This window comes from Gymnoscopelus microlampas (assembly GCF_963454915.1).
Source record: "Gymnoscopelus microlampas genome assembly, chromosome: 10".
Classification (NCBI taxonomy): domain Eukaryota; kingdom Metazoa; phylum Chordata; class Actinopteri; order Myctophiformes; family Myctophidae; genus Gymnoscopelus; species Gymnoscopelus microlampas.
The window spans coordinates 50,857,904-50,881,716 of record NC_139947.1 but is presented as its reverse complement, the minus strand read 5'-3'; the positions used below and the strand labels follow the sequence as shown (position 1 = coordinate 50,881,716).

The 23,813-nt window shown below is 41.1% G+C and overlaps 2 protein-coding genes across 2 annotated transcripts in view; one reads left to right on the top strand and one right to left on the bottom strand.

Moving 5' to 3' along the window:
* nkain4 (sodium/potassium transporting ATPase interacting 4) overlaps window positions 1-4,164 on the top strand; it is a 107,342-nt gene extending 103,178 nt beyond the window's left edge. Inside the window, exons 6-7 of the mRNA XM_084068217.1 lie at window positions 452-536; window positions 3,730-4,164. Coding sequence (XP_083924343.1) covers window positions 452-536; window positions 3,730-3,739 — 95 coding nt within the window. The 3' untranslated portion in view covers window positions 3,740-4,164. The remainder of the gene's footprint in view (window positions 1-451; window positions 537-3,729) is intronic.
* Window positions 4,165-9,031: 4,867 nt separating this feature from the next.
* On the bottom strand, window positions 9,032-22,444 carry birc7 (baculoviral IAP repeat containing 7; the record flags this gene model as incomplete). The annotated part of the gene is made up of 7 exons (XM_084069848.1): window positions 9,032-9,234; window positions 15,049-15,117; window positions 16,014-16,226; window positions 17,900-17,945; window positions 18,070-18,151; window positions 18,562-18,661; window positions 21,940-22,444. 7 exons carry the CDS (start codon window positions 22,442-22,444, stop codon window positions 9,032-9,034), a joined length of 1,218 nt encoding a protein of 405 aa, XP_083925974.1.
* Between the last annotated feature and the right edge of the window lie 1,369 nt (window positions 22,445-23,813).

Sequence of the window (23,813 nt, the reverse complement as noted above, 5' to 3'; positions counted from 1 at the left end):
GTCAACGGCTGAACTGAAGGTCACCTCTGCTCCCGAGCGATAAAAAAAATCCAGAGCTATTTTGACAGCTGGCCTGACATCCCCCCCCCCCCCACACCCCCACCCCTTGCTTTCCCTCTGGCTGCGAAGATAAAAAAGAGTCGATGAGTAAATTGGGTTTTCTGTGGAATGGACTTTGGGAGGTTGTTTAAAGTTACAGAAAAACACAGACAGCCTCGCCTCACATCACACAGAAAAACACAGACAGCCTCGCTTCACATCACACTCCTGCATTTCATCTGTCACGACACGCATTTCTTATCATTCATTTGTTTGTTCGTTTGGTTTGGTTGTCGTTTTTGTTTGTTGTCTCTCATTGTCTTGCCTGTGTTTTTCTTTTTTTATTGTTTGTTTGTTCATTTTCTTTTATTTCCTTCATAATTCTTTTGTTTGATTCCTTTTGTGTTTTCAGTTGATTTCATTGGTGGATTTGACCCATTCCCACTCTACCATGTCAATGAGAAACCATCTCATCTGCTCTTAAAGCCCATGTACCAGTAAGTATGGCTGTGAAATAATAATAACAATAACCATAACAATAACAATAATAAAGCCCATGTACCAGTAAGTATGGCTGTGGAATAATAATAATAACTCGAAAATGTGCTCCTCGGAGCACAAGTCTCCGCCAGCAGACCCGTGCTATTTTAACCAAAGGAAATCACTTACCCTATCTTTAACCATGGTTTTCTAGAAATGTTCTGATTCTTAGATTAGAACATCTAAGGATTAGAACATGTTAGCTTGGCTAACATGTTCAATCAGCCAAGCTAACATGTCCAATGTTAGCTGGGCTGATGGCACTGATGTAACTTCAAAACATGTAAACAATGTTTTGAAGTGACACACCTATTTATAGGGCTCTATTTCATCATGCGTCTCGCTAGCCAATCAAAGCACACCCTTTCAACATATTGCCACGTGTCACGTGATGCTTGACCAATGTTAGCTCGGTGGACACACGGAAGGACGAGAACGAAAACAATAGTCTCCTGGCGGAGACAATAAATGATAATATTAATAAAGCCCATGTACCAGTAAGAATGGGTGTGGAATAATAACAATAATAGCTAATAATAATAATAATAATAATAAAGCCCATGTACCAGTAAGTATGGCTGTGAAATAATGCCATCGTAATGCACACAACTAATTCCCAAAAGGACCGGTATGTTTTAATCTGCTGTGGTGTTTAACCATTAAACTGGAAAAAGAAACAAACTACAAACTCAGCCTAGAGGGTTCCATGTCCCTTTATGTCCGTGTGGGACCATGTTTTACACTGTGACAGTGAAAGTAACACCGTGTGTTTGACTGTGTGTACAGTGCACCGTACCAAAGGCAGGAAGTGTCAGTGGTTTGGAAGTAAACAACATTGTTAAACCTGCCATATCCTGTCACAGGGCTTCAGGGAATATGAACGCCTGTTATGACACAGTGACAAAACGCCACTGTCGGGCAGAAACCTCCTATCTCCATATTACAAAACTTTATGTTTTTTTTTTCCTTCATAAATTAAAGGTATAGGGTAAGTGATATTTTTTGGTTAAAACAAAAAGTATTTTGTTAAAAGGTTAAAGCATTATATTCTGATAGTAATCATTGCTATAGAGTGTTTGTTCAGTAACAGGAGTCTCCCTGTCTCTCCAGCTCTTTAATAAACAGAAAATACATTTTTCGGTAGGTGTCAAAATCTCAGCCAATCAGGAGAAAGTACCCATTTTTAAGCTTAATTGTTATAGTGTTCCAGTTCCAATTTTGCCTGCTCATTTCTTAGTGTCATCACTTCCAATTTCACTTGTTTAATCTGTATCCTGATTGAGTTCTCTGTCCTGGTTGGATAAAATTGGAAATGAACTAAAGAGGTGGAGAGACAAGGAGACTCCTAATACTGAACAAACACTCTATAGCAATGAGTACTATCAGAATATAGAGCTATTTAACACTTATTTTAACCAAAGAAAATCACTTACCCTACCTTTAAGTAAAAGTACCAATACTCTATGGAATTCAGAATTTACTTGAGTAAAAGTACAAAAGTGTTAGTATCAAAATGGACTTAAAGTACCAAAAGTATTATCATTATACAGAATGTCCCATTTCAAGTTTTCAAATGTATAAAAAATCTTTTGAAAATAGCAGATCTACAAGCTCACAATGCGTCGCATCGCATCGTGAGCTTGTAGATCGGCTATTTTCAAATGGCCGAAATGTATATAGGGCTGAAGTGGTTAATGTATGTTTTGTAATAATAATCAAAATCTACTAATCTACAAAGTAACTAGTAACTAAAGTTTTTGAATAATATTATTGTAGTGGAGTAAAAGTTAAATATTTGCCTCTGAAAGATGTAGTGGAGTAGAAGTAAAAGTACTGAAAATAGGAAATACTCCAGTAAAGTAAAACTCCAGTTGAGTAAATGTACTTACACCCCTGCTACAGTGAGTGTCACACAAAAGTAGAAAAAATAGCTATTTTTGAATTTTGTTTCAAGTGAAAGTGGATAAAGCGTGTGTGTGGGGTTTATAAATATTCAACCAATGACAAGTATTAACAAGAACTTGTGACTAAATGATGAACTACATTGGATCCATTGGAACACATGGTTCTTTTTCCACATTTTCTGAAAAGTAACAGTTTTGGACTTACAAGGTTTCGTCCCGACAGCCACGAAAAGAGTGATTGACTGAAAGAGGGTGAAAGAGTGTGCACGTACGTGTGCAAGCGTGTGTGTGTGTGTGTGGTTGTGCACAGTGTGTCCATACAATAAACAGTAGCACTCACGCACGCACGCACGCACACTCACTCACTCACTCACTCGCTCATATGGACTGCAGACATTCAACTGCTTCATCAATTAGATCTAGTAACAATAGGCCATGTTAGCGATTTAATAATTCTCTCACAAAAAATGGAAGTGGATTTATCACTGTCCTGTTGACAGTTTAATCAGCTCTGTCTCTAATGGGGTGGAGGAGGAGGGGGGGGGGGTACCGTGCATCCCCTGGAGTTAGAGCCTGGATAAATCCATCAGAGAGAGAGAGAGAGAGAGTGAGAGAAAGAGAGAGAGAGAAAGAGATTCCCTGCGGCATACATGGGCAACTGGCGGCCCGGGGGCCACGTGCGCCCCCCACCTTCACTTAATGCGGCCCGCAGGTTAATATCTGAATACTGATATATCATTGATTTCAGCTGTTACAATTCATAACATGCAAACATGACCCGCTTTACTTCTTAAGTCTTTTTTTATGTCCGATGCCTTTGTATTTAAGTTCATAAAGTTAACAAAAGTATAACTAAATTTGCATTTGAAATTAAATTTAAAAAAAAACTTTTCAGGATTCCAATAGAAAGATAGCAAAAAAAAATCTGGATTCCAATTCAAAAATAGCAGATGCGTTTTGAGCTTGTAGATCGGCTATTTTTGTTACTTTTGAGTGACATAGAATGGCCCGACAGTACATGTATGTGGCCCACTGGAGTGAGTGTGGAAATATAGTGGCCCTCTCCATCATCAAAGTTGCATCACCCCTGCCCTGGGGTATAAAACTGGACTAGGCCAGAATATGCCCTGGCTTTAACCCTGGGTATAGTTTGGCCCGGGCGGGGGTATATTTTGGGCTGTTACACCGGGATGTCCTGTCACTGTATTTTATTAACCCTCTGTGTGTTTCTCTGTGTTCCCTTCAGGTCTACGTAAATAAGAGAGAGTGTCCAGCAGAGGGAGCCGACGGACGGGATGGCGGCACAGAAATTTCCCACGGACACACGCGTGCGCGCGCGCGCACACACACACACACACACACACACACACACACACACACACACACACACACACACACACACACACACACACACACACACACACACACACACACACACACACACACACGCACACACAAACAACAACGGCTGTTCTCCTGACACATTTTATGTGTCCTACTTTTGCACCGGAGCCCGCGGGGTGGTGGAATGCCGCACATTCCTGCCTTTCTTGATTTCCATCTCTTCCTAGTAACTTTCAAACATGTTATTTCACTGGTATGGTGGTGGTGGTGCGCTGCCTGGAAAAATATGCCTGCCTGCCTGCACTCCTCCAGTTTTATAGGGTCCATTGTTTTGGAGTTTGGGTCGAAGGGTTCGGGTTGGGGTGGGGTTGGAGTTTGTGACGGGGGGGGGGGGGGGTGTGTTACAGTGTAACAATGCCTCGTATTGTGTACTGGGGGGAAAAAAGGATCAATCAGTTTTTGTACGCTGAAGTCACATTTACCGTGACCTTGCTTTGTGATCGTCTTAATACTGAGAACATGACTGCCTGTGGAGAACATGTACAGCATGCAGTTATAGTATATATATATATACATAATATATATATATACACAGTGTGGATATAATCATGGACTGAACTCTGTGGTATTGTGTTCTAGAGAGGAGCAGGGGGTGGCTTCGACAGAGTCTTATATTGCTGGGTTTGGCTCAGATCGCTGAATTACAGTGGAGACTCGTGGAATGAGTGTGTGTGTGTGTGTGTGTGTGTGTGTGTGTGTGTGTGTGTGTGTGTGTGTGTGTGTGTGTGTGTGTGTGTGTGTGTGTGTGTGTGTGTGTGTGTGTGTGTGGTGCCTGTTTACTTTAGGGCCAGGATCTGCGTGCATAAATACACAACGCAACGCAGGAAGGGAGAGAGAGAGAGAGAGAGAGAGAGAGGTACAGTCGAGGGTGGGAAAACAAAGCATACAGTGAAATTCATATTCATTTAACCCATTAAGACCTGAGGCCGATTCTACAAATGTCTCAGAGGCAAATATTGTACTTTTACTCCACTACAATTATTTGAAAACTTTAGTTACTTGTTACTTTTCAGATATAAATGATGATATTATTACATACATTAACCACTTTAGCCCTATTTTATACCTAGGCAACTGTCCACAGCCCTCCTCTGAGACACAGAGTGAGTAGAGACAGTAATGGTGCCATCTTATAATTAGCATTACTGAGGACCAATTATATGAAGTCACGTTGAAAATGGGTGAAGTGGTCCTTTAACTCAGAGAGTGTACAATTGGAACCGACCCTGTTTTGGTTCCAATTGTACACCGTCTGAGTTACAAACCCGCAAAGGGTCCATTTTGGTTCTCTCCGAGTTAAATCCACGCCGAGGATTATAATTGTGTTGCCAAACCCTACAGGGGCCGTTCCGTTGTCAAAAATAGAAAATGTAAATAATGTAGGGCCTCGCGGGGCGCCACAGGATCACAACGCTCAGTTAGCGTTTGAAATGCAACGCAAACGAACGGGAACAAACAAACGCACAATGGGAGCATGAGTAAGCGAGGGAGAAAAGTGTTAAAAATATCCAGGAGGCACAAATGACGTTCGAGCAGTGGTGGAAAAAGTACTCAAATTCTTTATTTAAGTAAAAGTACCAATACTGCAATATAAAAATACTCTGTTACTAGTAAAAGTCCAGAATAAAAAATTTACTTGAGTAAAAGTACAAAAGTATTGGCATCAAAATGTACTTAAAGTACCAAAAGTAAAAGTACTAAATATTTGAAAATAGCCGATCTACAAGCTCACAACGCGTCGCGATGCGACGCGTTGTGAGCTTGTAGATCTGCTATTTTCAAATAGCCTAGGTTTAAAATAGGTTTAAAGTGGTTATGTTTCATTATATCATAATTTATATCTGAAAAGTAACTAGTAAGTTTTCAAGTAAAGTACAATATTTGCCTCTGAGATGTAGTGGAGTAGAAGTAAAAGTATTGGAAATTGGAAATACTCAAGTAAGGTACAAATACCTCAAAATTGTACTTAAGTACAGTACTTAAGTAAACGTACTTAGTTACTTTCCACCACTGCGTTCGAGTACACACTTTATCATCTCTGGAAAAGTCTTATTTACTGTGACTTGTTTTTACTGGCGACCAAATCAGTATTTTCTCTCTCCACTGTGTGTGTGTGTGTGTGTGTGTGTGTGTGTGTGTGTGTGCGTGCGTGCGTGCGTGCGTGCGTGCGTGTGTGCGTGTGCGGGTGTGTGTGTGAGAGAGAGACAGCGATACCGAAAGCAAGGCTTGGTTTTATTTGTTCTTTAAATTGAGGCTCAACCACTCCTTTCTAGCCTCTAACTACTGACAGATTCCCATGGCTGACAGACGGGGATGATCATTACACACACACACACACACACACACACACACACACACACACACACACACACACACGCACGTGCACAGAGAGAGTACAGGTTATACACTGTATTTTGCATCTGGTGAAGAACAATGGAGAAGGTTTGATTTACCCTCCATAATGCACACTATAACAGTATACAGTGGGATGATGATAATGTGTAGCCACTAGCCTATGGTTTTAAAAGTGTAAAAGTAGCCCATCGTAGAACAAAAGAAAGAAAAAACAACAACCAAACAGTTCAGCAGTTACAGATTCTCAAGTTTGTTGATAGTTTTATAGCATGTTTCTATATGGGTTTTATAAACTATTGTATATATATTATGCCAGTTAAAACCCATTAAGACCTGGAACGCATCTGTGTCACTTTAGATTTCTTTGGGCTATTCAAAAATAGCAGATCTACAAGCTCATAGCGCGGCACTCGGTGCCGCGCTATGAGCTTGTAGATCTGCTATTTTTGAAAAATCTTGAAATTGATTTTTTTTTGATTTTTTTCAAAAAAACGTTAGGATTTAGAAAACATTTTTTAAGAATTGCCTCAGGTCTTAATGGGTTAAAAACAGAAGGTGTATTCATCTGGTTGGGGTGGGGGGGGGGGGGGCGGGGGGGTCTGGTGCTAATGTAACCCTTGTCGTTAACCACTTATGGAGATACAAGGTTTCTGGCGTGACGCCCCACAAAATTCCTCAATTTCTGACTCAGTCACACAGGGCCCGGAATGTCACGGAATGTCAAAAGAATGTTTATTATTTCCTGTAGTTGGTGATGTGATAACCAACCAGCGGACCTTCCATTGAAGCCATCAGCACTTTGCTTCCTTCATAGATAGTACAGTAGAGATCTGTTGCTCTGAGGCAGAACTTGACAGTGTGTGTGTGTGTGTGTGTGTGTGTGTGCGTGTGTGTGTCTGTTGCCTTAATGTTTCTTATGAATAACTACTGCCCTCTGGTGGCGAATGTGTTCATGTGCAAGATGAAAAGGCTACTGAGTTTCTACTGCTCTCATCAACATGTCTGTTGTTATGTTAACTTATGTTATGGGTCTTTTCTTATCTCTTTTAATTGACTGTAAATCATCAAATATAGGTGCTTATATGTGAAGTTCAGAGACTTTTTTTTTTTTTTTGCTTATTTCTCACTGCTGTATGGGATTTATTCATATTACACGCAGGCCTTGTTTTTGTTATTCAGGTGAGGATGTCCTATCGCTTGAATTTGAATTCAAAATGTGCTTCTTTATGCAATACATGTCTTAACTGCCGTGATATTCATATTTGTTTTATATCAAGAGCCTTGAACAGACATACATCTGTATGATTTAATATGAGCAGGATTCACATAACACCCGGGGGACCCTGTTTCTTTTTTTTTTGCTTTAACAATTTAAACCCTCCAGACCGCAGGTGTCAAACTGGTGGCCCGGGGGCCGAATGTAGTTCCTGAAGGGGTCCAATCCGGCCCCCGACTTGATCTTCAAAAAAAAAAAAAACATAGGCTACAGACCTTTATGACTCTCTGGAGTCTAGACTTGGTAAACTGGACCTAATTCGGGCTCTGTACTTGGACTGCTTTCCCCCCCCCATCTACACAAAATCTCTAAGCCAAAAATAGCTGATCTACAAGCACATGACGCATTGCATGGCGACGCTTGTAGATTGGCTATTTTTGCCTAATGTTCCCAGCTCCCCAAGAATATGGATGCTTGGAATTCAAGTGGTCAATCACTTAAAAAATGTTTTTGGGCTACATGTAGTTATATAAACAATCCATTCAGTTCATACATATTACATTTTATTTTTAGCAACTTACATAAGCGTACTGTAGCATTGGTGTCAATTGAGGAGTTGTTACGGATTACACACGTAATGTCACTTAAATCAGCGCTGGTAACTAAAATCATTCATATTTACATACAGTCTTCCTATCAGTGCAATACAGACCCCCCCCCCCCCCCCCCCTTGTACCTGAAGCCTGTTTGAACCCCATTCTGACTGTGTATGTACTAGATGCTATTGAAAAAAACATCACCCGGCCCTTTGTAGATAATTCTGTTTCTTTGTATAGAAAAGTGGAAACGATCTTTTTGTATTTCTCTTGTCCTCTGTAGCCTCAGCCCCCCGCCCCCCCCCCCATCATGTGACCCCAATGGTGTGTGACCCTATTTGTTCAGAACTGTGCTTTGTGTGTACATAGCTGTTTGTTAATAATAATAATAATAAAAAAGAACATGTACTTTTGACGGTCTTATGATATCGTGTTGGCTTGCTGTGGCTTCGTTGTTTTATATTATTAAGAGTGGGTGTTCTCCAGACTTCACTGACTGTAGGAAATGATGGCCAAGGCAAACACGGAGCACGCTAATAAATGTGTTTATTATAGAAAAATCGTATATAAACTCTTGGACATTTTCAGCAATCACCAAACAAAGCCTACGTTTTCATTTGATGAAGACGTAAGCGCACTGTAAAAAAATGCTCTGTGTTAAAAGCAAATGTACACTCTCGCGCTAGGGTTGGGATCCAACATTGATGCAACCTTTTCAATAGGCTCTATGCACAGCAGCCATATTGGGAATTAATTGGGCCCCTTCCTTACTTCCTTCACAGGTGTTATGCGATAGGAATGCGGGGGGGGGGGGGAATCCATGAATTCAAGGCTTCATAGGTTGTGCAATTGATAGGAAATAAGTCATCTTTTGGGTGAACTACTCCTTTAAGGAACTGGAATAGTTCAAATCGTCCAAAGGATCCCAAACCCTATAAACTCTCGTGGTGCAGCAGCAGGGTGTGTCTTTTTGTTTTTTAGGACATGAAGGCACGGACGCTGCCCCTGATGACGGCCCTGCAGATGGGACAGTGGCGCAGGCTGGCGGCGCAGTCCCCACACACCACCAGGTGACCGCAGGGGATGAACACCATGGACACCAGCTTGTCCATGCACACCTTGCACGTCCGCTCCTCCTGCAGCTGCCGGAGAAGCTCCTCTGGGCTGGGGTCGCCCACTACTGGGGGAGAAACAAAACATGATGACACATCATTTATACCAGCTAGCTGCACGCTTTGTTTTGCCCCGATCCAATCTTTTCTCTGTGTGTGTGTGTGTGTGTGTGTGTGTGTGTGTGTGTGTGTGTGTGTGTGTGTGTGTGTGTGTGTGTGTGTGTGTGTGTGTGTGTGTGTGTGTGTGTGTGTGTGTGTGTGTGTGTGTGTGTGTGTGTGTGTGTGTGTGTGTGTGTGTGTGTGTGAGTGAGTGAGAGTGTTCCGTGTATGCGCGACGTGTTTTCATAGACCTGGTTGCTTATTTCTCTCGCAGAATCTGGCAACACTTGTTATGATACCATAGCATGGGAGGACGAGACCGCCGTTCAGAGTATGGGATGTCTCCCCATTGGCTTAAAGGACAGCCAATGCCCCGTCTCTTCAGAGACCAGCCGCTCTTGGAGCTAGCTGGTAAGAATACACCAGGGTTATTATGGTTAAATGAGCAGATCTTATCCTCATAATCGTTGGTGTCTAGGGGCAGAAATCTCCTGTGTCCTTATTTTAAAGTTTTTTTGTGTTTTTTTTTCATAAATTAACGCCGTACTTGATCATACTACAGCGTCACATTAGAGCAGTGGTTCTCAGCCTTTTCAGGCCGCGACCCCCCAAAATAATCATAATTGAAGTGGGGACCAGCCATTTAGTTTGACTCCGTTCCACAGATAAATATTGTGAAAATAGCAGATCGACAAGCTTACGACGCCTCGTGTTGTGAACTTGTAGATCGGCTATTTTTTTTTTTTTTGCCTCTTTCTTGTATTATTTGACAATTTGGCAAACGTTTTATAGCAGGGGTTTTCAACTGATTGTGAATCAGGGACCACCACCCTGACTAAGAATCAACCTGGGGGACCACTGTTGTGTTGGGTGGGGATATGGACTAAGATCAGTGCTTTGGTAACACTTGCTATGCATCCGATGTCTGCATCCCACTGTTTCTCAACCAATGGTCCACGGACTAATAGTGGTCCATGGCATAATTAGGCCTGGAGTTGGTCCATGGAAAAATGTTTTAACACATAGAATAAATGAAAAATACCATTGTAAAATGTATTAAAATAATATTTAATGAGCCCATATAATATGTAAGATGTAAGAAAATATTAATATATTGAATGAATAGGCGTGGTATGGTAGAAAAAGCTTGCAATTAAATAATGACTGTTAAGGGCTTGATTTAATTCGTTGCACGATACTATGTGCAACAAACTATATCAAGCCCAGGCATTATTTAACTGAAATATGTGAGTGGTCCAGAGCAAAAAAAAAAGGTTGTGAACCACTGATCTATTCCTACCCCACAGCTACCCTTATAACCTTCTCTTACTTTATACAACCCTCCACTAAACTCATGTTTTGTAATTATGTATGAGTGAGCAGACACATGTGATTATGTGGGCACTTTTCCTAATAATGATGACTCAATCAGGCATGTAACAACTCATAATGTAATAACGGCTCATACTATAATTAATAACGGCTCCCCTACACTTCCCCTTCTTGAGATTTTCTGTGGAATTTCCGACTTCCCAGTAACTGACATCAACTGACAACAACATTGACGCATCATCACCAGATCATTATTGCACTGTTCCATGGAAGAAAATATTCACTTTCACTTTCTACATTACATAGTACTAAATGCATGGGCAGGGACCACATGCAATACCTTCACGGACCACCAGTCGTCCACGGACCACCTGTTGAAAACCCCTGTTTGTTGATTATTTTTGTTGCAGTAATGGTCTTTTTCTTTTCTTTGGTTTTTGTTTTTTGGTATTATAAAGGTCTTAAAAGTTCTTAAATTGTCACTTCACTATGATCTGGGGACCCCTCAAAAAATCATGTGGGGACCCACATGGGGGTCCCAACCCACAGGTTGAGAACCACTGCATTAGAGTATCAAAAGTAGCACAACCGCAAGCTCACAGATCTGCTACTTTTGTATTTGAATCCTGAAAAATAACACTTTTGGACATAATGAGGACATACGTCCACTCACTCTGCGTCTCATTGGTGGGCTGTAGACGGCTCAGAAACCTGCCTACCAGTGACATCATCGATGGGGGGATTACAAAGCTAATAGAAACTACAGCCTTTATCTTCCTGGAAAGTTAGTGTGCTGAAATAGAAGCCATTGTTCTCGCATTCATATAACAAAACTTTTATATTTGTGTACTTGTTTAACAGCACCAAACCTGCCTACTCGTGATGTCACTGGTAGGTCCGGTTTCTGGACTGTCCACAGCCCTCCTCTGAGACACACAGTGAGTAGAGACAGAAATGGTGCATCTTATAATGAGCATTAGTGAGGACCAAATATGAAGATAAGGTTGAAAGGTGCTCATTTAACGGCAACCAACAAAATAACGAAAACTAGAATTGACTAAACATTTCAGTTAACTGAAAAAAAGAGGCTCAACAAAACTAACTGAAACTGTATTGTGTGCTTACAACACTAAACTAACCAAAAGCCTTCAAAAATAGTGAAGAACATCTGCTATTTTCACAATTTGTCTGAGCTTCTTGAATGTCACTCTTGACTACCTCATATGACAATAAAAAAAAAACACAACTAATTAAAAACTAAACTAAACTAGCAAACCCATTTTGAAAACGAATTAAAACTGGCAGCTGCATGGTGCCATGTCATTAGTCTGATGTGCGTCCGATGGAGCACATTATAACTAAGCCTAAACCTAACCAGAACACTAAACTCACACTAACCACATTATAACTATAAGCCTAAACCTAACCAGAACACTAAACTCACACTAACCAAAAACTACTTTGTACTGTGAGGCAGCCCCCTCTTTTAAAGACCTGAGGCCGATTCTACCAATCCCCTTCTAAATCAGTAATTCTCACACATTAAAACGTTTTAAAAAAATAGCAGATATGCAAGCTTGCAGCACACCATGAAGTGACACGCTGTGAGCTTGTATAGCTGCTATTTTTGCAGTATATGTATATATATATATATATATATATATATATATATATATATATATATACTGTATACTGTATATGCACACCGTATATCTAGGTGTGCCCTGGGATCTTTTGGCTATGCCAGGTGTGCCTTGGCACCAAAAAGGTTGGGAAACACTGGCCTAGATTCACGACGAGCCAAGTACACAAATGGCTATACTTTGCATAACAGGTTTACCGGTGAGCGTCCTCATACACGGTATAACAGCAACACAGCATTATGGCTACAGTACTGCTGCTGTGTTAGCCATGTCTATCATGTAGTTTCTAATTGAATTAACTGAAACTAGAAAATAAAAACTCAAGTAACAATGCAAATGTACTGTAATTAAGACTAGAATTACATTTAAAACATTGTTTTTGTTTCCCCAAAATATCCTTTCTTTCTATTATAGCCTACACCTTTTTCAGCTCCCATAATTCAAGGCATTCCTTGAGGAGATTTACAAAGACTAAAACTGAGCTAAAAACTATTAATTTCCTATACAACATGTTTCCTTCTTCTATTTATACACCCGTAAATCTCAGTAAAATTAATATTTATCACACATTAGGGTCATTAAGAAGATATTTTATAATGCTGATCTTGCCACGAGTTGACTGTCATACTATATCAGCTGTTCTATGCGCATGACCACATGTAGGCGCAGGTGCACGTGAAGTCATTAAAATATCGTATCGCCGGGAAAGAAATCACCATTACACCACTGTTTATGACAATGCCATATTATAACATATAATATAAGCGCTATTTTTTCCCCCAACATTATAGGCCTATGAATAGCCAGCATTTAAAATGATCCATTGCCCTGCCTTTAACACTCTTACAGTGTAAAATCAGACAACGTCACAGTGATGGCAGTCAGTGTGCCGCTTGGCCGCTCATAAAACGCAATGGAGAAGTGGTCACGGCCATCGAGTTGACAGTTTTCAAACTTTCAGATGCAGTTTTCCTCTCTGTGTGGAGGAAGAGGGCGTAGGATAGCCTGGTTCCAGACCATAGACCCCGCCCACTCTGAGTGGACTGCCCCTCTTGGTCTGGTGTTGTAATAGAGCGTCGCAGTTCCCGCCCACTTCCAGTTGCCGGAAGTAAATACTCAATGCATTTTTCCCATTGACTTTTCCGAAAATATTTATATAAATTAATTTAAGCCAAGAATCAAGCAATCCAGGATGCTGGTGAATCATGACAATAAAACGTTTGATTCTGTGAAAAAACTTTTTTGAAAACGGCAAAACAAAGGGTATTTATTAAACATAGTATATCATATCATTAAATATAAAATTTTAAAAAATCACAGAAAAAAAGGTTTTATGGTCATGATTCACCAGCATCCTGGATGGCTTGATTCTAGGCTTAAATTCATTGATATAAATATTTTTGGAAAAGTCAATGGGAAAAATGCATTGAGTATTTACTTCCGGCACCCGGATTCTGTGCAACTGCGATGCTCTATGTGAACCTAGGATTTATCCGGTACAAAAAGTACCGTCCAATGAGAGTCGGAGGTGGGGGTGGGGATCCCTTGTGATTGGTTTAGGGAAATTCTAATCCCCTCCCCCTTGTAATCGCCTACACTGGAGCCAATGTCAGACTGAAGCTCCACGCAGCTTCAGTCTGATAATCAGGCTAGGCGTAGGATGTTTACTGTCACCTCTTCCTCTCGAAATACATCGTCTCTGTCGGGTTGAAACCTCAAGTCCAAAACTGTCACTTTTCAGGATTCACATTCAAAACTAGCAAAGGTATCAGATCTACAAGCTCGATGTAGATCTGATACTATTGATGCTGCTGTGTGACGCTGTAGTATAATCGCGTAGGGCGTTCATTTACGAAAAAAGCTAAGAAGTAAAAAAAGATATGGAGATAGGAGGTTTCTGCCCAACAGCAATGGTACACTCCTTGGTTTCTGTTGTGTGTCAGCGAAAGCGATAATGACGATTCTCAATCCAGATGTCCTCAAAACCCCGCCTATACAGTCGCTGTCGTTAGACGTATGGAGGGAGCGACTAAAACTATGACGAAAAATGTTGGTCGACTACCTTTTCTGACGAAAACGAAATAAAAACGAAATAAAAACGAATAAAAACTAAGCTATGATGACTAAAACTAAGACTAAATATATTGACAATTTCGTCAACAAATAAAAACTAGACTAAAATGTTAGTGAGGGACAAGAGGAGAAGAGATCCAGTAGAACTAAAAGACAAGTCATTTTATGTTTGGTTGCGCTCAGGTGTTGCGCTCTGAACATAGCAGATCTACAAGCTCACAACGCGTCGCGCTGCGACGCGTTGTGAGCTTGTAGATCGGCTATTTTCAGCATGCAGCAAAGTGTAAAATCAGCCATTATGACGCCATCAAGACCCCGCAGATGTAGATTTAGTCGCCTATAATCTTATGACATTTAGTCGACTAAAACTAGACTACAACTAAAACATTTCAGATGACTAAAATATGACTAAAACTAAATGGAACTTTATTCAAAAGACTATGACTAAAACTAAATAAACATTTGCTGTCAAAATCAACACTGCTGCTCGGCCAGCGGGCAATCAAGCCTAATTCACCTTGAATTCACCACGTTGAATGAACCGAAACAAGCACTCCTCAAAACAACAGGTTTGGGGGTCTGTCTGTAGGGATTTGATTATTACATGCAACCGGCATCTGGCACGTGCAATGTCTTCAATGTTTGTAAACAAAGAGTTGGTCTACATATACCTGTATGTGGTGTTTTGTGGTTGGTCTATATAAAGTGTGGTGTTTTTGTGGTGACCTGCCGTACCTTTCTCTCTGACAGGCATCTGGGTCCTCACAACACTTCCAGCGCTGGGACCCTGCCTCACCTCTGTCTCTGAGGAGACACAAAAACACCAAATAAATACCAATTCCAAAAATGCACTTATATTATATATTTCACTTTCAAACATATTTGGATCATTTTAAGGTCTGCTCTGGCTTTTGTGAGTGAGCACCCCAGGCAGTTTTTAGGTTACTTGATTCAGTATTTAGATATTTGATATTACTTTTATTTAAATTTTAATTGAAAATATACGTTTTTGGTTCTGGTGACTGATATTGTCCTTCTAATGTGTGAGGGGGCCTTGTTTTTTCAATAACTTTTTTCATTTCTTTTTAAAAGATGTTTTGGGGAAATGAAAATGAATAAATAATACAAAATAATAACTAAATAAAATAAATGAAAACACATTTTTGATGAATCTATCATAAATTGAGTTTGAAGTTACAATGGATTTGTATAGGAAGTCTGATAAAATGAATATCAAATATCTAAATACTGAATCAAGCAACTTAAAACTGTCTAGGGTGTTCTCAAAAGCCAGAGTAGATGTTAAAATGACCCCAAACATGTCTGAAAGTGAAATATCCCTTTAAGTGCAGTACTTAAAGGTAGGGTAAGTGATTTACTTGTGTTAAAATAAGTGTTAAATAGCACTATATTCTGATAATACTCATTGCTATAGAGTGTTTGTTCAGTAAAAGGAGTCGCCCAGGTCTCTCCAGCTCTTTATTTAACAGAAAATGCATTTTCAGTGCTCTCTCCTACCTGAAAATGTACTATATTGTGTTTACTAAAGAGCTGGAGAGACCCCTGTGACCGAACAAACGCTCTGTAGCAATGATTACTATCAGAATATAGTACTTTAACCTATTTAACAAAGAAAAAAAAAATCACTTACCCTACCTTTAAGTAAAAGTATTAGTTACTAGTGGCATTATACACAGTACCTCTGCTCTGGGTTCCTCTCTGTCGGTCCTCTTCCTCCGCCTGCAGCACATCAGTGACCAGGTCAGACACGTTGGTGTAGTGTCTGCCGGTCAGCAGGTACTTGGTCTGGACCAGGCTCTCCACCACGGCCGCCTCGAAGCCCATCCTCAGCACCGACTGCACCACAGGGGACAGCATGGCCGAGCCAGCACCCAGGCCCCCTCCCACCACGTCTGGGACGGGACACACACACACACACACAGAGGTCATGGTTCTCAACCAGTGTTGATTTGGACAGCAAATTTTGATTTAGTTTCAGTCATTAGTCTTTTGAATAAAGTTCCATTTAGTTTTAGTCATATTTTAGTCATCTGAAATGTTGACTAAATATCATCAGATTATAGTCGACTAAATCTACAGTTGATTTAGTCGACTAAAATGTATTTTGGCGGTGCCTCGATGGCGTCGTAATGGCTGATTTTACACTTGGTTGCATGCTGAAAAATAGCCGATCTACAAGCTCACAACGCGTCGCGCTGCGACGCGTTGTGAGCTTGTAGATCGGCTATTTTCACAGCGCAACATCCGAGCGCAACCAAACTAAAATGACTTATTTTAGTTGTACTGGATCTCTTCTCCACTCGTCCCTCACTAACATTTTAGTCTAGTTTTTATTTGTTGACGAAATTGTCAATATATTTAGTCTTAGTTTTAGTCATCATAGTTTAGTTTTTATTTTGTTTTTTTTGTCAGTGAAAAAAGGTAGTCAACCAATATTTTTCGTCATAGTTTTAGTCGACGAAATCAACACTATTCTCAACCCCCTCTCTCGACACCCCCCCCCAAAAAATCATATTTGAATTGGGGACCCCCCCATCCTGACGATCACTTGGAATTGTAGGAGTTGAGGCATTACATTTTGTTTGACTCGGTTCCACAGATAAATGTTGTGAAAATATGCCGATCTACAAGCCTATCTACAAGCTGAGCTCAAGTTTGTTGATTACTTTTGACGCAGTAATAGTCTTATTTATTTATTTCTGCAGTATTAAAAAGGTCTTAAAAGTCCTGTCACTTTATAAATGTGCAGATACCCTGTATACACTTACTGTTGGGTGAGAAAACAATGTTGACCAATAAGCAAAGCATCTGGAAGTTGAATGTTGAGTTCACTACACCTGAAAAGGCTGCTCTCCGCAACATTTGCTTATTAAATCAACTATTCGACAAAGTCGACTATGAATGTCTTTATTAGTCGAGGACATGCAGCCTTATAGCTTGTATTTAAGCCTATTTTGGTCTTGTGCACAACAGAATGGTATATAATCCACTTGAACCCTGGTCAAACGGCATTTTACTTAATCTGATCCCCAAAATCTATGCCTCAACCCAGGGGCTGTTCCCACTTTGATGCCATCACGCACGCACACATGCACGCGCGCGCGCAGACACACACACACACACACACACACACACACACACACACACACACACACACACACACACACACACACACACACACACACACACACACACACACACACACACACACACACACACACACACACTGCAGGTGCTTCATCTATTTCCTCATGTTTAAACTTAAAACGTAACAGTGCTGAGATTTTGAGGTTTTGTTTTGCACTGTGGGAAAGTGTTCTTTGTAAGAGAATTAGCACGTACGCTAACTTAGGCAATGCGTTGGGTTTAATTGTGATTATACAGTACATGTCTAATAAACAAACAAGCTACTTATTGGCCTGTTCTATTTATAGTTGAGAAACGTAGAGCCTGCACTCCAGTTACATGGAAAAGAAGCACTTTATTAAAGCATGACATTTTGATCCTCAAGGGACTTTCTTACAGGTCCATTCTGTGCCAAATAAACCAGTGTACCGTGACTTACCGTTTCCAGAGCTTATGTCTCGACCAATGGGAGTCTGCATTCCACCCTGGAGAATGAATGGAACACAGAAGTCACTTTGCGTCATGAAAGAATAGAATAGACTGAATGTAGCGACTCAAAGATCCTACTCAATGATCAATCATAGATTCAGCAGAGATTGTGTTTCTTACCACAGTCTCACCCAGGTGGAAGTGGGAGTCTTGTATGTTGTTGACATATTCCTGTCCTCTGGTCTGCACCAGAAACTCACATCTGATGATGACAGGAAATACAGTTAAATCTCCCGTCAAGAAGACACAGTTCAGAAGGTACATATCGTTGATGTCGGGCAGAAAAACCTCTTATCTCCATATCTTAACATTTTGTGTTTTTTGGGGTCATCACAATCATTTGTGATGCTGTATTCACATTACAACATTATCCATATTTTACAAGTTGGCTTTTCACAAATAGCAGATATACAATCTCACATCGCGTGAAGAAAAAAAATATAATCTCAATAATGTTTGGGCATTTGTTTGGGGGTCCGTGGCAAAATACATATCAATTCGGGGGGGTCCTTGACACGAAAAGGTTTGAGAACCACTGGTTTAATGTAGCCTCTAAAACGTTCGAGTCAATGACGTTATTTTTATCCCTGGGTCCAGGTAAGACACTCTCACCGTGGGAACCACTTAGCGTGCTCCTGCCAGGGGTCGTCTCCTGGCTCCCAGTTCCTCAGCCCGCCGTCGCAGAAGAAACACTTGACGTTGTCACCGTGACCTGAGAGGACACACAGACAGACAGACGGACAGGGGGACAGGAAGAGTAGGGCTCCTAAACACCGTGGGCAGTGGCACCTCAATGTTAAACTGACTATGTCTTTTTACAAAATGTATGGAAATAAAGAGTTTGGAAAATGGACTGAATACTGATTTGAACTTGCACACGGTATGTCATTAACAGACCTAAATGTATTTAATGTTTATATGAATGATCGATCTGTTGGATTAAATAAGTGCAATACGGGCTGTCTGGTAGGTAACTGTATCATCAATCACCTGATGTACGCTGTGACCTGGTCGTGCTAAGTCCTTACAATGGAGGGTTACAGCAGCTATTGAGAGTCTGCTCAAAGTATGGCATTGATCATGACATAATTTATAATGCAAAAAAAAGTAGTGTCATGATTGTGAGAAGCCATGAGGACAAGAAATTGTCTTTCCCAGACTTCTACCTAAGTGACAGTCGGTTATCTGTGAGCCAGGAAATTAAGTATCTGGGCCACATTTTTACCGACAATCTCCAAGATGATAGAGATATCTCTAGGCAGTGCTGCATACTATATGCCCAGGACAACATGCTGCTTCGAAGGTTCAGTATGTGTTCTGATCCTGTTAAATGTGCGCTTGTTAAAGCATTTTGCACTCCTATCTATGTATACAGCCTTCTTATGGTGCTCATACAAGAAGGGTAGTATGCCGAGGCTTCTTAAAAGGTGGCATACAATGATGCCCTGAGGATTTTACTTAAGGTCCCTAAATGGCATAGTGCCAGTCACTTATTTGTGACCTGTGGAATCCACACTTACGAGGCTCTCTTAAGACACTCCATGTATGGTTTCATGTCCCGACTGGATGAGTCCCGGAACAGTATTATTGAGGATATAGTCAATCCTGGGAAAAGCTGTCTCCGGTACTCGTCCAGGCTGCGGAAACACTGGAGAGCCTGCTTATATGTGTGATTTTAGTGTCTGAAATAAAGTTTGAAAATTGAATACCCTTCTATTTTGTTTTGATACGCATAATGACTGGCTAGACCTAGGTTTTGTGTATATTTGTCTGTCATTAATGTTTCGATAAATTGAGTACAAAGGACCCCAATGGAAACAAGCCATAGGCTTTATTGGGTTGAAATCCTCTTAACAGACCTTGTATTAAACTGTACTTTCCTGTGCTTTTATTTTTGGCAAACTGCTAGTAAAGTATTCAATCAATCAAAACATTTTTGCAATTTGTAGAGCAATTGTAAAAACTATTAGGCCTTAAATGTCAAATGTTCAAGCATTTTTACATTTTGGGAAAAAATAGCCAATTTAGCATTGATGTGTGCACAATGTTTATAGGGAACCACTCTTCCGATTACCACACACAGCCTACTACTATCAGAAGAGCACTAACCACTTGACCCCCCATGGTCTATAATTGATCTTACCTCATATCATACCTCAGGTCTTACCTCATATCAGGTCTTACTTAAGTTGATTCTGATTGGTCTACACCAGGGGTCTTCAACCTTTTTTTAGCTGAGAGGACCCCCCCTACATATATTGTATAAAATTGTGTTCACATTTGACTTTTTAAAGCTTCCATGCAACTTGATCAGAGGAATACAAGAACGATCGCCCCAAAACACGCTCACCACCAGGTATTCCTGAACGTAATCTCAGTAAAACTATGCCTAAACCTAACCTTATTCCTAAACTTAACCTCAGTAAAACTATGCCTAAACCTAACCTTATTCCTAAACTTAACCTCAGTAAAACTATGCCTAAACCTAACCTTATTCCTAAACATAACCTCAGTAAAACTATACCTAAACCTAACCTTATTCCTAAACGTAACCTCAGTAAAACTATACCTAAACCTAACCTTATTCCTAAACGTAACCTCAGTAAAACTATGCCTAAACCTAAACTTATTCCTAAACATAACCTCAGTAAAACTATACCTAAACCTAACCTTATTCCTAAACGTAACCTCAGTAAAACTATGCCTAAACCTAACCTTATTCCTAAACATAACCTCAGTAAAACTATACCTAAACCTAACCTTATTCCTAAACGTAACCTCAGTAAAACTATGCCTAAACCTAACCTTATTCCTAAACATAACCTCAGTAAAACTATGCCTAAACCTAACCTTATTCCTAAACGTAACCTCAGTAAAACTATGCCTAAACCTAACCTTATTCCTAAACATAACCTCAGTAAAACTATACCTAAACCTAACCTTATTCCTAAACGTAACCTCAGTAAAACTATGCCTGAACCTAACCTTATTCCTAAACGTAACCTCAGTAAAACTATGCCTAAACCTAAACTTATTCCTAACCTTAACCTCAGTAAAACTAACAAGAATACAAGAACCGTTGAGGGCGAGCGGTCCGCAGAAAAAATGGGGTGAGTGTGTTTTAGGGCGAGCGTTCCGGTTACCGGTTACAGAGTTGTTCAAAGTTAGCTCACAATATTTAGCTGATTGTCTCATTAATGTCTGTTGACTGTGGAGATTTTTAATGTTGAAGTGCAGCTTTGATGGCTTCATAGATTTGTTTGACATCAGTGTTGCGTAAATTAAATGTTTGTTTGTTTGTTTGTTTACAACCTATCGTTGCTAATACGCTGGATTCATATACATGTTCAGACTCGTTTTTGGATTAAAAACAAAAACATTCCTGTCACCCAGACATTTGGCAGACCCCTGCAGTGTAAAATCTGAGGAACCACTAGGGGTCACGGACCACATATTGAAGACCCCTGCTCTACACCAACAAATCGCTTCACCGAAAATAGCAGATCTACAAGCTTACACAAGCTGTAGATCTGCAATTTTCTGTGACTGTTCACCCCCAGAGGAGGGACTCTGGGGGTCAAGTGGTACACAAAGTCATGGATTCCTAGATATTTCTCTACCATAGACACTGTTTTAGACATTTTCCCCAAATTCTACATTCTATGTGTGCCTGTGAAACTGGTGGCTTGTGTAACTACGGCTGTGTTGGTTGTGGTGTGGCAGCTTCTGGTGTCAGATCTATGCATCCCTGGTCCTGTCCAGGGTGTTCTGTCCCCAACCTCATGAGTCAGCTGGACAATTGTCCCCATGAACTCCCTCACAATGAGGGGGTGTCCTCTGTCTGTCCACCAGTGGCTACTCTGTGTAGCTTATTCCATTGACAACAAGGACTGCTATTCAAAAATAAACTCAATAATATATATGTTTTTTTTTCTTTTTAAAGCATAGGCTTGTGAAATAAGAATAGAAGTATTTCTGTATCAATCAGACCTGTGTAGAAGAACCCCGCTCTGGCCAGGTCGTCCGGCTGGATGGAGGCTCCGGGCGGCCAGTTGTGGAAGGTGGTCGTGCGCGACTCCTGCGCCTCCATCTCGGGGTACACGGCCTGTCCCATCGGCGCCTGGTCGTCCACGGTCAGCCTCTGGAGCTGACTGAGCAGCTGCCCGTCCACGGAGTCCGAGGGGAAGCCCGAGCCCAGCGGAACGTTCCCCACGGGCCGGCCCATCACGAAGCCGCAGGCGGGGAAGTGCCGGCGGTGCTCGGCGGCGGGCCGGTCCCCGGACACCCAGCACCGCAGCACCCCGCCGCAGCAGAAGCACTGCACCTTGTCCTCCTGGCCCAGCGAGAAGAAGCCCGCCGTGGCCAGGTCGGCGGGGGTCACGGGGGCGTCGGGGGGCCACGAGGCGGCGTCCAGGAAAGTTCGCAGCCGGTCCCCCTCCCCACGCATGTGAGGCTCCTCCAGTGTGTGCGTAGTGATCCTCCTGTCATCCGACATGGTGTCTTTCTTCTCTTCTTGTAGTCCGGGGCCAGTCATGCCTGTTGCGTTCCATAGTGGACTGGTCTGGACTGCGCCGCGCGCTGGTTTATCACACACAGTGTTTTGCTGTATAGAGGCTCTCTGTAGGAGCAGGGCGGCCTGCGCAGCGCAGGACGGGAGGGGAGGGGAGGGAGGGGGGCACGTTCCAGAATGGTCATAACAAACCTGCTGCTGGATGAATGAATGAATGCAGGCGCTGCTGCTGCTGCTGCTCCTTCCTTTGGGTGAATGGGAAGCAAGCTGCGCGCAACAACTACTCCAGTGGCAGTGGCGGGAAAAACTGTTTAAAAAAAGATTTTTCAAAAATAGCAGATATACAAGCTCATAGCGCGGCACCGCCAAAGAAATCTAAAGTGACACAGATGCGTTCCAGGTCTAAATGGGTTAAGTAAAAGTATCAATACTGCAATGTAGAAATACTCTGTTACAAGTAAAAAGTCAGGTATAATCAAAATTTACTTGAGTAAAAGTACAAAGGTAGTACAAAGGTATTGGCAACCAAAGGTAAAAGTACTCATTATGGAGAATGTCCCATTTGAAGTTTTCAAAATGTGTAAAGCATCTTTATAAAATAGCTGATCTACAAGCTTGTAGATCAGCTATTTTCAAGTAGCCGAAGTGTAGGGATGAAGTGGTTAATGTGTGTTTTATAATATTAATCTAAATCTACAAAGTCAGATAATTGTAGTGGAGTAAAAAGTGTAATATTTGCCTCTGAGATGTAACGGAGTAGAAGTACAAGTATGGAAAATTGGAAATACTCCAGTAAAGTAAAACATACCTCAAAATTGTACTTGAGACACTACAGTACTTGAGAGTAAATGTACTTAGCTAGGTTCAGATCTGTGGTCCTATAGAGTTGGACCCTGTAGTGGAGAAGAAGTAGAAAGTAGAAAGAAATGGAAATACTTAGAGGCATTGGTAAGTGATACTAGCCTGTTGTGTTAAAATAAGTGTTAAATAGCTATAGCTCTATATTCTGATAGTAGGCTACTCATTGCTACATGTAGAGTGCTTGTTCAGTAACAAAATGGTTAACCCTAACCCTGAAAAATTCACTGCAAGTACTCAGACAGGATACAGATTAAACAAGTGAAATGGGAAGTGATGACACAAAGAAATGACCAAACAAAAGTGGAACTTGTCTGGAACACTATAAAACTGAAGCTGATAAATGATGGGTACCCTCCTGATTGGCTGAAATCGGCAACCCACCTGCTGCAAGGCGTTGTGCGCTTGTAGATCTGCTATTTTCGGCAAAGTGGTTTGGTGTAGGGGGGGAAAAGAGCAGACTAAGTACAGAGTGAAAGGCCAGGTTTACTAAGTA